Consider the following 17,362-nt stretch of genomic DNA (forward strand, 5'->3'; position numbering starts at 1 on the left):
TTCTCGTGTCCCTGTTGAGCAAGCCGTAGAGAGAGAGAGAGAGAGAGAGAGAGAGAGAGAGAGATAGAGAGAGAGAGAGAGAGAGAGAGAGAGAGAGAGTTCCTCTTCCGGCGGGCAGAGCGCGCGACACGCCCGTCCGTCGGACGACGGCGACACTGCAAGACCGCAGTCAGCTGGTCCGGCCTCTCCCACCTTTGGAAAGAGAAGAGTGAGCTTTGTGCGTGTGCGTGTGCGTCCGGGCATGGCGTCACCCAGACGCACGAGTCCGCCTCTCAAAAAGAAGGAAGAGATAGAGAGAGAGCACTGGTTTTATGCCAAATGCCCTCCCTCCTAAACTGAGAGACGCGAAAACAAAGCTTCCGACGAACAGGGTGCGTCACTCTCCCGCGGATCGGCGGAAAACAGCAGGGTCTGCCTTTGCCCGGGTGACGTCAGGGACGGCATCGGACGGTGTTCGTTCGTGGCTAGTTGGAGTTCGCAAGCGAGGTATTCGCTTGCTTCTTTGTTTTTTTCGACCAGCCGAATGTCTCGAATGGGAGTTGAGCGAGCCAGGTCACAGGTTTCATGGGGCTACCTCGAATCACGGGACAAAATCTGCGCGATGATAGGCTCCGCGGTATGAAGAATGTCGTGTATGGCAGGCTATCTGTTGTACTGGCCTCGTAAGATTCCTCTGGGAAAGGGAGGCCGCAGCTGCTGCCGCTTGACGCGTGTCAAAACGCGATTTAAGAGCTGGTTTCTGTTCACGATGAGTGCGTGCGTGAACTGGCAGCTGTCTGTTCGTAATTAGAAGCAACCGGTTGTGGTTGGAGAACGACTGCAAGTTTTGTAGCGTTTGGGGCCCGAGCGGAGTGACAGTGAGTCGACCACATGATAGCATGGAGCTATCTCACCAGGCGCTGAGAAAAGGTGCTTTGAGTCGGTTATCGCTGCGTGAATTTCTCTGCCTCACTTCCGATTGCACTATCTCTTCCTTTTCACTGACTGTACGACCAGTCTCCAGCAGCAAAATTAGGCACGTTTTTGTGCCAACAGTTGGGCTATGTCTTTTGCGTTATGGTATTGAGTAGACATTGCGACTTCATCCCGGTGATCCAAGGCTTTTGCATTCCTTTTGGCCTCATGAGACGCAGTTCACGTTAAGATTAAAGCCTGAATCATAAGGAACGCAGTTTCACAAGTGCGCATCACCCCCATCTACTGGCGACTGTGCTGGAAGAGATAATGAGCTGTGAAGCCGATGCCTGGACGTGGTACCGGACTCTGACGCGTACTCAATATGGCACCAATGTCGGTAACTGTACGTCGAGGAATCGGTCACGTTTTGACCTGAGACCGGGTAGCAGCCTTTTTAAATGCGTCTCACAGGGAAGACCAAGCACTGCAGGGGCCATCGGGTTTCTGGAGACGCCAGAACCCGAACCGGCTATATACTACGTGCGCGGTCGATGCGTTGCTATACGCTGCTGCTGGTTCCGGGTCGCTATCTGATAACGCCTCCGAAGGCAAAGCATAGGTCCTTGAAACGTGAAACCGCTTGCAGACTGTGCGCCTATGGAAGCGAAATAGTCCACTCAAGTTTTGTGGCCCACTATATGGACGCCCCAAGAACCTTTATTCCCTTATCCACGGACGAAGGGATAACGATGCAGAATCGAAGACACGTGGGATCAAGGGCTGGGAATTAGGAGCGCACTTTGCAGGCAACAGAGCTCGTTCCATCTATAGCACCCTCCAACCGTCTATCGCTACACATTGCTGATGGAATGTAACGCAGGCTTCGTGGTCCATGTGGTGACGACGCTCGTGGTATGGGATAGCGAGTGTTCGACTGACGTCCGTTCCTTTTTTCGCGCAGGACTACGCGGAGACGACGATGAACGAGCTGCTGGGCTGGTACGGCTACGAGAAGGTCGTGGACCGGCGGGACACGCAGGGCCTGAACCTGGGCCACTTCGCGGCCACCAGCTCCGAGGAGGAAGGGAGGAGCGGCCCGGACGAGGACTCGGCCGGGGAGCAGCAGAGGCACCACCGACAGCGCAAGCAGAAGCAGCATCGCCGCTCTGCCCGCGTCACGCCGTCGGAGAGGTCATCCAGGGGCTCCGCCGCAACCCCGGCCGCGATCGACGACGCCCTGGTGTGCGCCGCGCCGCAGGTCGGAGAGCCCGGAACCAGCCCCAGGGACGAAGGTGAGCTGCTGCTGCCTGTATGCTGTTAACCCGGTACTCTTTGTATGTAGTACAGTCGGACCTGGTTATAACTTGTGACGAAATAATGGATTTAACGCAGGAGTGACGATTCCCCTTGGAAGTTCGCTATAACGAAGCAATCCCTCCAGCTTCGTTATAACGAGGTTCACCTGTAGGCCTCTCTTATGAGCGCTTTCTGGGCGTCGCCACATTGCTCGCTGGTCTGTTGTGTGCACTTGGCACAAGCACGCTGAAAGCGTTGACTTAAGATGTCTGCACTTGTTCGCGACAGTCCAAAGAGCAGGAGTTTAAACATCTGCACTTTCCCGGTGGAAGCGCGATGGCTCAGGTGGCGCTGTGGCCTTTCGTTACCGCTCAAACGGCGTCAATGATACAAAGGCACCGAGAAGTGACGGAAGGCGCCTACTCGTCCTACTAGCAAGGACATCTTGCACCCTTTTTACTCCTTTCTGGTTAGAGTGTACGGAACTCGGACCTGGTAAACAGCTCGTAGTGTCCGTGTTTTCCGCGTGCCTGCGTGTACATCACTTCGTCGTCGAGCCATCCGCAGTAGAGTGCAAGGTCTGTGCGAGGACAGGATCTATACACTGCTCATTGAAGCGGTAGTGCACCATTTCTTTTTTGAGAGTTCCGCGATATTCAAAGATTTAAATCTCTGTAGGTAAAGCCAGCAAAGATTTTTTTCTGCTAGTATTTAAAATGGTGACGTAATCGACGATTAAATTTCAGCCTTCTCCTGACAGCACCGAAGGAGCGCGGACAAGCTTGATGTGACGTCACGGACGGCAACATTGAAATTTCCGCTGTTGACATCCGCGAAGTTGGATGCTGCCAAACAACGCTCGGCGCGTTTTGCCTTCGGTGGCATTGATTTTATTTCTTAAAAGCAACCGATTATGCGCTGGAAATATAAGGGTACCGTAGATAACGTCATCGTGCCCTCCCCTCTTCCCACCGCCGCTTGGTGCTGTGCGCTCGGAGAAACTTGAAGGCCGCCGCGGCGATTTTAGCACGGAAGGTAAGATTTCACGTTACCGCTGCCGTCAGCCACACCCTCCCGTGTCTTGTTGGATGCTGCCAAACAAAGCTCGGAAAGCTTTGCCTTCAGTGGCGTTGGTTTTTTTTTTTTCCTTGAAAGCAAGCGTTTATGCATTGTAAATGTACCGGCACCATCGATAGCGTCGCCATGCGCCCCCCCCCCCCCCCCCCCTTCCCCACTTGGCGTTGTGCGCTGCGGAGAAGCTTGAAGACAATCGCAGTTTTAATCGGCGATTACGTGGTTATTTCAAAGGCTAGCCCAAAAGGACTTCGCATGCTTTACCTGCAAGCTTTGCACATTCGGTACCATTAAGCTCGTCGATTTCTAAAACCTATGCAGTTGCTCGTTAAGGGGGCCGTTTCATTCAGCCCGTGTCCTTTCTTTTGATCTGTCGCCGCTACATATGCTACTGGGGTTGCAAGAGATGCCGGACCATGCCTTTATAGAGTAATGCAGTCACTGCTTGAGCAGTGATACAAAACCCCAATTCATCTGTCTTGCTTCTCTGTGATATTTATTTTTTATGAGTTGCTTAACATACCTTTCTTCTTCCTCTCATTCATGGAAGCCGGCAAATCGCAAAGATAATGTCTTGTGAGGCTTTGAATCTCTCTCAGTTAAACAGAAACCACGACGGGTGACGAAGGGTTGAGAGAAGCGTTCAGAGCTACAGCTCAGAAACGCACTTAGCCGAGCACAGAAAAGGATGCACAGTCGTTGAGCACGCAACGGGTTTAGGATGGAGCTACAAGAGTGAGCTAATGGGCCAGACAGAACTTATCTGTGGTTTCTCCCCTGTGTCCTTTTTCTTTGCGCTGTGCTATCACTACTGAGGCCGGATTCGGGCTGAAATCTACCCCTGTAGTGTTACGGTCACATTCTATGGTGCTACCTCTGTGGCGATTTGCCGAGAGAGCCTTCGGATCGGGGTCAGCACCGCACCACACCGGGCGTTATTTATTAGGCAAAGCACTATACTTTGCTTGTATGCACAGCTCTTGCCAAAAGTAACCAGGCTGCATTGTTTGCTTTTCATTCTAATTGTGAAGCCCTTACGGATTCCCTAAGGTTCAAAAAGTTCTCGGAAGGTGATGACAAGGGTTCTCCTTACCATAAAAAGATTTAGAGCTTAAAGGCTAATAATAATTAATAACAACAGTAATTGATAACAAATGTACAGTCTTTGGTTGCGGCTCATGCGTTCTGGGGACTTCTGTCCCCGATAGGACAGCCCCGCCAAGCCAGCGGCCCTCTTCGGTCGTGTTGGCCTGGCCGTGTTCATTCGACGGATTTTTTGTTTTGTTTTGTTTTTATGTAACTGAAGACGAACATAACTGCGAGCTTCGAAGCGTTCGAACGCCTTTCGAGCCTCTCGTCAAAGAGTTGGCCGATGAAGTCGGTTCTATCTCGCCTGCCCGAATCTGCCTTCTGACAGGCCGTATACTTGTCGCTTCCCGGAGCCCGGGCTATCTGGAGCTCGCGTAACGTGTAATCGCATGGAAGAGTAATGGCCGCTGTACACACACCAGGTATATCGGGCGCCTCCTGCCTGAGCTAGCTCGTGAGAATCCACACCCACCTTCCCGCCAGCGGCCTCTTCTCTCTCTCTCTCTACGCACTCATTTCGCGAGATTATCCCCCAAAACAACGCCCCGTATTATAAAGGAAAGATCGCAGAGATTCGAGCGGGGGGGGGGGGGGGGGGGGAAGGAGGGTGGAGGCGCTGCCTATGCCCATCTGCAAGATGTGCTCTTGTCCGTTGGGGGCGGGGTGGCCGGGGCCGCGCGGTTGGGAGGGGTTGGTCGGACGAGACATCACGCACTCCCTCTTTAATCTGTGCCGTACGTGTCCTCCGCATGAGCGCGATCGCGGCCGACAATGCAAGCAAGATACAAGGAAGAAAAAAAAAACACACAAGTGGAACGCCTGCTTGACCCCTGCCGGTCTGGAACTTTGGCGAAGGAAAGCACAGAAAGAAATCTAGTCGGGCCCACGTATATATATATATATATATATATATATATATATATATATATATATATATATATATATATATATATATATATATATATATATATATATATATATATATATATATATATATATATATATAAGGCAGTGTATGCCCGCAGTGTCCCTATAGAAGGGGAATGTGTGCTGCTCTTGCGATCGAGGGCCGCCGGAGAATTCCGGAGTGACGCCCTTCAGGAACCGCCGCCCCTTTTGGCGGCGAGCACGCCCACAGCGGTGTCGGGTGTGCTGTGCGTTCGTGAACCTCGGCCGGCTTCGCTCAGCGTGTGCCCGAAGGAAGAGCGCGCGCATCCCACCGCATCGCCGAGGTGTATCGGACGTCCAGGCGGGGGCCCGGGCTTACGGGGCGGGGTGCGCGCGATTTCTTGTTTCTTCTGCAGCGAGCTGACACGGCGTCGGCAGATGTGCCGGCCGGTCGCCGCCCAATCTCGAGGGGAAAGGCGGTAATTAAGAAAGCGCCGCGGAGGGGGAAAGAGCACCCCCCCTCCACCCCCCATTCTTGAACGCAGCCTCCGGTTTGAGCCGAGCCGCTGACACTTGAGCTTGGGCGGACGAGGATAAGGACCCTGGCGGACGGAGTGACCACTTGTGAGACAGCGGTGCCCGCTCGCGAAAGCACTTGTTTGCGAACTCCGCGGATGAGACTTCGATTGGGGCAGTGTTGTGTCATAAGCCGCTGGGACCTATTGGCTTAGTTCGTGTACTCAGCGGTATTGACGCAGAGCTGGGAGCTTGATGGCACGTGGACACTCGAGGATAGCAGGGTGGTCAGTTTTGCAAAATGAGCGAAAAATGGCCTCCTATTGGCTGTCGAGAACGAATGATTCACGACTGGTAGTGCATACCGTATGTTGGACTCGCTCCTGATGTGAAGTCATTTTATTTTTCAAAACAACTGGCTGAACTGGCTGTGACCTTCTTGGCTATATCGCACCTGCTACCGAGACGAAGAAATCGTTCACTCAGCTATGACCGATTGTGCAGTTGCGAAGAAGCCCACCATCAGCTAGCTAGCTGCCCACCTGCCCCCTTACTTTCACCATCTCACTTACAGCTTCTTATTGAGCTTCATGTCTAAGCCCCTCAAGCCAACATTGCACGGGCTGAGAATTATGTCGGCAGTGTGAGGAAATAGGCCAGTTAGTAGTACTGCATTCCTTCCCTTACTTGAAAGCGCCATGTTCTATTGTCGCTTTTCCTTCGTCCGCTTTTTGCCTGAACCCAGTGCTTTCAAGTAGCGTGCTTTCCTTTTTCAGTGATGTCGCTGACCTTGCGTTCATCACTCAAGAGACAACGCTGCGGTGGCCTAGTGGTTTGAGCATCCGCCTCGCATATATAATATAATTGTTTTTTTTTTCTGGGGGGGGGGAAGGAAATGGCGCAGTATCTGTCTCATATATCGTTGGACACCTGAACCGCGCCGTAAGGGAAGGGTTAAGGAGGGAGTGAAAGAATAAAGGAAGAGACAGGTGCCGTAGTGGAGGGCTCCGGAATAATTTCGACCACCTGGGGATCTTTAACGTGCACTGACATCGCACAGCACACGGGCGCCTTAGCGTTTTTCCTCCATAAAAACGCAGCCGCCGCGGTCGGGTTCGAACCCGGGGCCTCGCATGCGGGAGGTGCGGGTTTCACTTCCCAGTGCCGCCGGGTACCGCTTTCCCCTGCCTGGTGCTCGGCTTCTTTAGGGTGAAATGGTTGGGGACTGGACCTCTGACCCCACCTTGTGCAATGAAAAACTACCTTGCGCCATGGTGCTCTTTGGCCAAAGCTGCTCTCGCACCATAAAAATTCATCGTCATCATCATCATCATCATCATGAAGAGTGCCTGCCGTATTCACTGGATTTATTATTGTTCTTCAGATCTGCCACCAATGGTCGTCCCGGATACATTTCTTCCCTTCCTTTCTTACCCACACCCTCATCCTTTCTATTTTCCCCCCAGTCTCTACGTGAGCCTTAGTTCCCGTTTCTCGCACAGCTCCTGTCCTTGGTTCCTTGGCAGGTTTCTGCGAAACGGGCGTCGCCAGGCGTCACCACCGTCGCGACCGTACCAGTGACCTTTTCACGTCACGAACGTCGGTATGGGAAAGCTCTTAACTGTGCAAAAGAAGAACAACAGCAAAGAGCAGAACTAGAGAGAGAGCGACGTATGCATGAGCGCCCAGTTCATCACTCGAGTGTTCGATTTCCACTTCGCGGGCGCCGCCCGACGGCAAGAAAAATCGGTCCGCCAGGCGCGCACAATCGTGCCATCTCCACGCGCGCGAACCGCGACTAGTGAGAGGAAGGAGGATAGCAGCTTTCAGGCTGCACAGAGAGAGAGAGAGAGAGAGAGAGAGAGAGAGAAAGAGAGAGAGGGGGGGGGAAGAGACAGCTCCGAACCTCGCAACGGCGCGGCAGCGCGAGACACGGGGCAGCCGTGGCTGCCGCCACAAAGGAGCGCATATAGTTAATCACCGCCAAAAAAGAGGTGGGCGACTGCTCATTGATTAAACGCTAAACGCGACGCAACGCCCACCCCGCGCTGGCCCCCTACCGACGCGCACGTTCAACCTCCCCCCCTCACCTCTTCTCAACACTGTTCTCTTGCTTTCCAGTCATGCGTACCCGTTTCTTTCTTTCTCATTCGGATGTAACTTCCTTCTGTCGTTCTTTCTTTCTGCCTTCATTTGTGTCTTTCTTTTTTGGCGTTTGTAGTATGCGCTTCGGTTATGCTCTTGTGCCGCTCGTGGTACCGACACACGCGGACTCGCGCCTTGTTGGTTGGTGCGACGGCGATGTCGGGTATGTAACCGAGTTTTCGAAGGTGGCGACGCGCACGGAGCCTCGCCGTAACTTTATGTCGGTCAGAATGCGTGGCCGGGTGAGCGATTGCAGGGTGCGGATCCGCCTCGCTCGGCGTGTCGCGAATTGCACAAAAGACGGCGGGGCGCGTGCCGCAACGCTGTGGCATGCGTGGAAGCTGAGGTCCTTCATCAGGGTCGCGGAGAAAAGTGGTGAGGCTGCGTGGAGGCGGTTTGGACAGCTCGGCCTTGCCCAGCTCATTGGTGAACGAGAACTTATAACTGAGATCATCTAAATCTCAACTGTATGACAGGCAATTGGCAGGAAATACTAAATTCCTGTCAGGTTAGGAGTTTTAGGGACGCAAGTGACCACGCAGTGGGTTGTTCAAGTTAGCGGTACCTGAAATAGAGTCATCGGCTCTTTATTGAGGATAATTATGGCAGTTACAAGTGGGCGAGATGACTGGCTGAGATGACAGCTCGCGACCTATCTTCGACTCTTGAGCGTTGAAGTCGAACCCCTTCGACTCTCATCTCATCTGCGGTCACTCGCTCACTTCGACTCATGACTTATCTGGGATCATCTGCTCCGATTCACAACATCGCTTTGACTCATGACTCATCTTGCATCACTCGCTTCGACTCATGACTCCTCTGGATCACCCAGTCTATTTGGCTCATATACTCTTCTGGGATCATCCATTTGCTTTGGCTCATGACTCATCTTGTATCACTTCGACTCACAGCTCATCTGGGCTCGCTCACTCACTTCAACTAATACTTATCTGACGTCACCCATTCATTTTAACTCATGACTCGTCTTTTATTACTGACTTAGACTTGCGACACATCTGAGCTCACCATCTCCGGCTCACGACTAATCTGGGATCGCCTACTCACTCAGACACACAATCATGGATCACCCATTCACCTCGACTCATGTCTCGCATCACTCACTTATACTCACGACTCATCTATGCTAACCCACTCACTTGGACTTGATGTCTAATCTGGAATCACCAGCTCACTTCTCCTTATGCCAATCTTGGATCACTTGTTCGCTTTGGTTCACATCTCATCTTGTATCGCTAATTTAGACTACGGACTCACTTAGGCTGGCCCACTGACTTCGCCTCATACTCATCTGGGATCACCCGCTCACTTCGACTCACGACTAGTCTGTGCTGACCCATTCACTTCGGCTCACTTATCTGCGATCACTCATGCACTTTGACTCATGACTTACCTTGCATCACTCACTTCGAGTCACGACTCATCTGGGCTCACCCATGCCGACCCACGAATCATCTGGGATCACCTACTTACTTTGACTCATGATCTGGGATCACCAATCCATTTGATTCATGTCTCACTTTCAGCACTTACATCGACACACGGCTCAACCGGGCTCACCAAATCCGACTCACGACTCATCTGGTATCACTCCATCACCTCGACTCATGACTAGACTGTGCTCTTCCGGTTACTTCGACTAATGGCTCATCTGGGCTCACTCACTCTCTTCGACTCACGGCTCGTTTTGGGCTCACCCTCTTTAACTCAATACTTATCTAAGTTCACTCATCCGCGACGACTCGCGCCTCATCTGAGTTCACTCCCCTGACCAGAGAGTCATTCTGGGCCCGAGTTGCACCTCTAAAGGATCATTTAGCGAACGTGAAAAATTGTGCGTTTAGGAGAATGAAGGAGCCTGTTATACGGCACCTCTTCTCTCCTCGCACATATGATTTTCACTGGACCATACTCAGCCGTTTCCATTGTTATGTGTTACTGTTTATTTCTGGCCTTTTTTTTTCTTACCGTCTTCTGGCCTCTACTATACGCCGCTTTTTGGGTCGGCCGTTGTCATTTATGCCGCAGTTCCATTGCCACAAATATGACATACCAAAAAAACAACGCAGTCGCCCTAAATCAACGCGGCCAAGAGCTCTATAATTATAATCACAAATACGCATGGAAACACGGGAATCCCCTACAGGCACATGGGCGTCGTGCGCTCGTGCGCCCTGTAGGCTTCATGGGAATTTTTTGATCTTCCATAGTCGGAAGCAAGGACCCTATGTAATTTTAATGCGATTGCACAAAATGCCTCACCGGGAAAAAGAACGTGTCATCCATCATTAAATGCGCCCATTGGTTGGACGGAAGTGACGTCACCAGACCAGAGAATTCCCATTGGCTAGAGGGAACTGACGTCATGTCCTTTCTGGTGTTGTGACTTCCAGTAAAGGCATCAGCAGCTTCTAATGGTATAGCATTGCCAACACATAATGTGATTAGACGTCCCGGTGAATTTTCAAGCAAAATTCGCCTCTTGAAAGAAAGAAGCTCCCCCCCCCCCCCCCCCTCCTTAAATCCGCCCCTGGATCCAGATGTTAATCTCAGCCCGTAATCATCTCTGTTCAGATCACGTTTTGAGCTGAACTCGGGGTCATCTCGACTCAGATCTGAATCTTAGGTCCGAGTGAGTCGACTCTCGTGAATAAAACCCGCCGACCTGTCAAGTCGAGACGTTCCACTTTCGAATGGAACCGAAGTCGTTCTGACATCACTGAACTTGCGCTCCTACCGACACTGCAGCGGAGGTGCTGTTTTTTTTTTTTGCGTTCTGTACCCGGCATACTTTGCATTAGCTACGCTTTAAAAAACGCATATATCCTCTACTTCCGGGCCGTCACAGCGCTGATCAGGCAGCCAGGCGCCCACCAATTCGTCTTAACGAGCGCCGTGCCTTACAGCGAGCCTTCTGACGGAAATAATTATTCAATTAATCTCGCGTTTCCTCATTTTCATCAGAATCTCCTCCCTGGTAATTCTACACCCCCGGGGCGAAAAAAAAAACGCACTATTCTCAAATCCTTCCCGGCAATGCTGCCGTATGTGGGCATGCGCTTTCCTTTTACCTTTTCGCGCACGCGTAATTATCGGCGCGCATAGGGGGCGTTTCTTGGCGCTCGCTGCACGCACGCACCTAGGGCTGGTAAGACGATATAAAGGCGCCCCCCGCACATGCGAGAAACAAGCATGAAACGGAAAACACGGGGGGCGGGGCTGTCCCGGGCCGCTCGCTGCGAGCGAGGGAAATTAATGACGTCACGTTACGACGCCCAATCTGGGTAGAATGAAAAAAAATGATTGCGTGCTAAGCTTGGGGCTTGAGCTTCGTGCTTTTTTTTTCTTTTTTTCTTTGCTTGCTTGAGCCATCGTTCGACCTTTTCTGTGCACCTCTTATTCCCTTTTACCATAGCTGCCAACCGCATTTTGCCATCTTTTTCTGACTACTTCTCTTTCTTCTCGTGTCCGGTTCTCGAGCTCCGGTCTATGCTTTTCTATTTTCTTCATTCGTTCTTCTGTCGCTCTTTTCAGTCCGCGTCTTGCAAAGTTTTTTGAGTCCGCGCTTCGGTGCGGTGGCTGTAGTTTCGTAAGGAGGGCAAAATGACCGAAGAATATAAAGATGAGACAGGAAAAAAAAAAGAAAAAGGTGGTTTGAAAGGAGAGCGCGACCAACACTCTACGAGCAATTAACTCGCGACGGGCCGGTCTTGCCGGCCACGCCCCAACCGGTGTAAAGTTTCGGCAGAGGGAAAAAAACTAGGAAAAAAAGTAACTCGAAGAAAGAAAAAAATATATATATAAAACATCCCTAAACCGCACGCTGTGCTGCATCGCTACACGCAACGTCGTTATTTTATTCTTCTTTCTTGGGTTTTTCTTCGTCTTTTTTCTTCTTTGTAGCTTTCCATCGCTCACATTTTTCTCTTTATTACTTTAACCACCTTAATTTCTTGTCTTTTTGCGAAGCACCTCTGTGTTTTGCAGCGGCCGTCTTCTTCGCGCAGCGGCGCTTTTGAGCTAGCGTAGTTTTATGCAGCGTCCGCAGCCGCTGGTGTACTACTTCAGTGAAAAGCGTGGGCATCGCTTGCCGGATGCCCTGCCGCTGCTGGGGCGCGTCTCGTTCGCGTGTTATTGTAACAGTGCCTGCTCTATACGCTTCCACTGGTTAGAACCCAGATTAATTGCTCCTCACTTCACAACGATGCGCTGCGCGCTGTTGCAAGAGTTCGTAATTTCATTTTACAGCGACAGCCGTGTAACGGAGCCGTGAGTGTAATCCGACGACACAGGAGAAGTGAAGTCCGAGTCATCGCGCGGCCTGTGATAAGATCGAAACAAGAGGAAGCACATGGCTAAAGCAATACAGAACAAAGTCGCCGCCGCGCTCAACGACATGGAAGCCGTAGTCGCCACAGAGAAGCTACCGCCGTGCGCGAAAGAAAGCACAGAAGTTTTTTACAAAATATCGTCTGCCTTTACTGCAGCCCTGTTTACATGAACCCGACAGGACCGGGTAGAGTCAGCGTCGGGCTAGGTGACTCGCCCCTGACTCGTCCCGATTGGTGTCTACATCAACTCTGTTCAAGCGCGTAAGTATCGCAGCGGCGCCTAGCGTCGAGGTTCGTAGTTATTGTGCAAGCCTCCGGTTCCTGTTTTTGGTCCGCGGGTTCCAGCGCGTTCGCAATGGCCGTGCCATCTGCTGTTTTGATAAAAATGCTCACTCTGCATCAGCTTTTTTTCATGACCCTTTTGATGTCATGGATAAGCGTTCTCTGCCGCGGTGGTTCATTACCGGGCCCGTTGCCCTGCCACGTCCAGTGGTAGCCGAGATTGGCCATTTCGGCCTGCAGGTCTTTAAACACCTCTTGATTGCGCTGCCGTCTGCTATCCAGCGCCTCGCGCACTTTTTTTTTTCATTAATATGTGCCAGAAAGCATTCCACTTCCCGGTCGGTCCAAGAAGCTCTGGTGGAAATGGCGCGGGGACAGACGGCGGCCGCCATTTTGGCCGATTGATCACATGACCGAAATCTTTCCCAGAGTTCCCTGTTACCCGACTCCCTGACTCGACTGCGTTTACATGGTTTTTGGAATGGCAGGTCAGGCGAGTTAACTTACCCCCTGCAGGCGAGTTAACGCGACTCCCTCTGCCGCTTATTTTACTCGACACGACAACTGGTTTTTTTACCCGACAAGGAAACTCGACTCGACACTATCGAGTTCATGTAGACAGGGCTTGTATGTACAAGCCGCCGCGGTAGCTGAGTGGTTACGGCGCTCGGCTGCTGGCACGAAAGACGCGGGTTCGATCCCGGCCGCGGCGGTCGAATTTCGATGGAGGCGAAATTCTAGAGGCCCGTGCATTGTGCAATGTCAGTTTCACGTTAAAGAACCCCAGGTGGTCGAAATTTCCGGAGCCCTTCACTACGGCGTCCCTCATAGCCTGAGTCGCTTTGGGACGTTAAAGAAACATACAGCTTGTATGTACAGGGTTCGACACAAGTTCCCAGGCCACAGGGTCTGGAGTTCATCGGTATGTCACGGCACTTAAGATGCGGACAAAACTATTAAGGTCCTCAGAGGTCAGAACGATACTTCTGCCGCCCTCTGCAGATATATTGAGCTTCGGGGGTGTCGTAACCGCCTGGCTATAGGGCTCTAAAGCAGGCCCTGTGGCCTGGGAACTTTTGACCGACCCTGTACATACAGCTGTTTAGTGCACCTATGTTTAATGTAGCTGCTCTGCGCTATGTATAAACAAAAAACCAGGCAGTGCTAAGCTTCGGTGCTTAGCGCATGTATGTACGGCGATAGCCGGTTTTCTGCGCACAGTGGTTAGCTGCTTTGCTCTCTTGCTTACATAGCGCAGAGCGGCACAGTAAGCAGAGGCGCGCTATGCTGCACTGTGTTCAGTAAAGGTGGACGATATTTCGCGACTCCAGTTTTCTTTATTGCTTTTTCGAATAGCAGGTCCCGCGCGCGCGGCGTGACCCATCTGCTGCTCTTATCGCAAACCTTGGCCACGCGACGATTCTGGGGTCGCGCCAACTTCGGCTTCCACCACGTGCTTCTACTTAATACATCTTATATTATCCCGGGTTCGAACCCGACCGCGGCGGCTGCGTTTTTATGGAGGAAAAACGCTAAGGCGCCCGTGTGCTGTGCGATGTCAGTGCACGCTAAAGATCCCCAGGTGGTAGAAATTATCCCGGAGACCTCCACTACGGCATCTCTTCTTCCTTTCTTCTTTCACTCCCTCCTTTATCCCTTCCCTTACGGCGCGGTTCAGGTGTCCAACGATATATGAGACAGATACTGCGCCATTTCCTTTCCCCAAAAAACCAATTACATCTTATCTTAGCCATCTGCTTCTCTTTGGTTCGATCTCACTTTAGGACGCGCGATAGCTCCGGCGTCGCGCCTGCTGTGCCTTCGGTTTAAACTGAAGCTCGGCTCAGGGTGGGCTCCGTAAAACAGCTGTCGCTGTAAAAGCGAAGCAGCACAGCACAGCGCACAGTAAAGCAACTCTCGCAGGATATTCATGTTTTAAGCGGCGAAGCTTGCCACTGCCTGTTTTATTTTTATTCTATTCACCTTTGTAATCGTTATATCCTGTTCATCTTAGGCCTGCAGGGGGACAAGAAAACAATCGTTTAGAACTGGAGATGCTGACTCGGCATAAGTCATGACAAGTAACTATCAAATCCGGCACTTTCGTCGCTATAGAGGGTGAAAATATATGTCGCAAAAGGAAACAGACCCGATGGAGGACAAGAAAGAAATTGTTAATCAGAAAGATGACACTTTGGCCAGCACAAAGGGGGAAAAGTTTGGGATAAAAGGGTTGGGGAGGAAGTTAGTATTGAGAGGGAGACATAAAATCCAACTTTATTTTTTGCGCGTCGAACATTTTTGCGATATTCTGGTGTTGTAATACTTTAGCTAGTCGCGTAGGGCACAACTCAGCTTAGAATCAAACCGCATCTCAGCCAGGAGTGAGCGCATGAGGGTTATAAGCATGGTGCGCTTAAAAAAAAGATAACATGGTAACACGTTCATTTCATGCCGTGACTGAGTTGAGGCAGCCCACGTTGCTGGTATAAAAGCGGATTTACCCAGCGGTCGCCCATATATCCTGCGGCTATGCTGACTCTTCCCAAGCTGAATGCACTATGATGTTTCGGTTAAAACCCAATCACAACCTATTCTCGCTCTCCGAGCAGATTTGTCAAAGAAAGTGCGCTTTGTGGAAGAGCAAATTTCGATCGAAGCTCAAAGATCGAATTGCATTCAAGTCTGAAGTTTCATTCATTCATTCATTCATTCATTCATTCATTCATTCATTCATTCATTCATTCATTCATTCATTCATTCATTCATTCATTCATTCATTCATTCATTCATAGCAGCAGAGCACGATATCGCGGGATGAGCTCTCCGGCCGCCGCGAACGCATTTCCATGCAGGCGAAGTGCAAAAGACGTCCTTGTGATTTTCGATCTCAGTGCACGATTCCCAGGTGGTAAAATTTATCCCGGAGGCCTCCACTACGACACCTCTTCTTTTCTCTTTCACGCTCTCCTTCATCGGTTCCCTAATAAGTATGGTCGTAGCATGCAGAACGAAACATTTCACACGGCTCTCTTCGTTCAACTTGAATCGCTCTGCTTCGCTCTGGTTTGCGTTCCTAGCTAGCAGGAATCTCCTCAGCTCTCTTTTTTTTTTGTTCATTTTCTCTACTGATCATGCACTCGTTCATACTCCCTCTTACTCATTTTGATACCTTCAGATTTTACCTTACTTTAATCGCGCACCGTACGCCTTGCAGTTCACGTGAACACGGCTGAGGTTAAGTGAATGGGGACAAACATTGCTTTCTTTTTAATCCTATTCGATCGCATTGTGCACCCTGCGTTTAATTATTTTTTTCTTGCCACTTCGAGTTTTGTAACGCTCGAGATACTAATTACAACGCGATCGATTTCAAGGGTCATTACGCAGTCCTCGTTGCGCAATTAGAGAGGCGTATCCGCTCGGGCTATCCCATCATCTCCGCGTGCATGAATAACTAGCTTAGAGCAGCGGGATATGTTGCCACGCGTTGGCGAGCTTTGTACGTGGAATAATACATTGTCGAACGTACCTTATCCGACGTCATTTCACCGTATCTGGTAGCAGCATCGCATTTCATGCAACGACGCAATCGCGCACCCACGGTTCTCTTGAAATGCGTGGCATTAGTGAAACGTCGCCGAGTTGGACTGCTGAAGTATTACTGAAGAGCGAAACTCGAGTAGAATACCGTTACGAAAGGAGCCAGCAGGCACACTGTCGCAATAAAAAAAAAAGCCGTCTTTCAAACGCTGTGTTCAAATTTCAGACGTCTACCTGTGAATTCTGTGGCCTGAGAGTCATTGGAAAATGTTTCCAGCGACTCCGTGTGACCTTTGATTTTTTTTTATGCCTTATATCATGGCTCGAGCTCTCTTACAAAATCGAACAACGCGGTGCGTATGAAATCGCAGAGAAGCCGTTGCTGATCCTCAGGTTAATGCCACGCGTTCCACGTTGTAATTCTATGAGGGTAGCCGTCCTATCTACTTTTAGCTAGAGTTTCGATTTGGGTTGGCTGTTCTATCCAGGGATTTTTTTTTTTTTGATCGACAATTATGGCTCAATGAATAATCGAAGCGTAACGAAAGGAAGACGCGGAAGAAAAAAATGAAAACGAAAATTGGTTTTGAGGAAAGGAAATTGCGCTCTCTGTCTCACATGCATATCGCCGAACACCTGAACCGCGCCGTAAGGGAAGAGATAAAGGAGGGAGTGAAAGAAGAAAGGAACAGAGAACTGCCGTAGTGGAGGGCTCCGGAATAATTTCGACCACCTGGGGATCTTTAACGTGCACTGACATCGCACAGCACACGGGTGCCTTAGCGTTTCGCCTCCATCGAAACGCAGCCGCCGTGGTCGGGTTCGAACCCTGGTACTAGTGAATAAATGAAGTTGGTTTTGAGGAAAGGAACAGGGCGCAGTATAAGTTACACTTCTGGGTGGACACCTTAACCGCGCCTTAAGGGAAGGGAAGAAGGTGGGTGAGAAAGAAGGCGAAGAGAAAGTGGCACCGCTCTGAAGAGCTCTCTTGTCGGCGGTTCGCAGTTCAGAGAAAACAGTATTTGGAGGTCCCTCTCTTTCGAGGTTAGGACTCCCACTGTCTCTTCCAGTTATTCTTTCGTTCGGTGCGAGCGCAAAGGGATTCCCGTTAAGCAGTGTCTGCGGCTACCTTCATGATTACATAAGTGCAACTGATCGATTACCTTGTTAGCTGTATACAAAATCTTGTTGCATGTCGAAAAATGCTCGATTCTATTTCGGGTAATTAATATTTCTTTAATTCATTTGACTGTTCCGATTTTTATATTGATTTAGTCTTCTCA

General features: G+C 50.7%; 1 protein-coding gene across 2 annotated transcripts in view; it reads left to right on the forward strand.

Moving 5' to 3' along the window:
* The window catches only part of LOC144099153 (uncharacterized), a 175,815-nt gene that overhangs the window by 108,784 nt on the left and 49,669 nt on the right, over nucleotides 1–17,362 (forward strand). The window contains exon 1 of one of the 2 annotated variants that reach the window (XM_077632270.1): nucleotides 1,863–2,189. The exons of the other annotated variant lie outside the window; for it this stretch is intronic. Coding sequence (XP_077488396.1) covers nucleotides 1,877–2,189 — 313 coding nt within the window. The 5' untranslated portion in view covers nucleotides 1,863–1,876. Of the gene's footprint in view, nucleotides 1–1,862; nucleotides 2,190–17,362 lie in introns of those variants that run through there. 2 annotated transcript variants of the gene reach the window in all.

This window comes from Amblyomma americanum, chromosome 7 (assembly GCF_052857255.1).
Source record: "Amblyomma americanum isolate KBUSLIRL-KWMA chromosome 7, ASM5285725v1, whole genome shotgun sequence".
NCBI classification, from domain to species: Eukaryota; Metazoa; Arthropoda; class Arachnida; order Ixodida; family Ixodidae; genus Amblyomma; species Amblyomma americanum.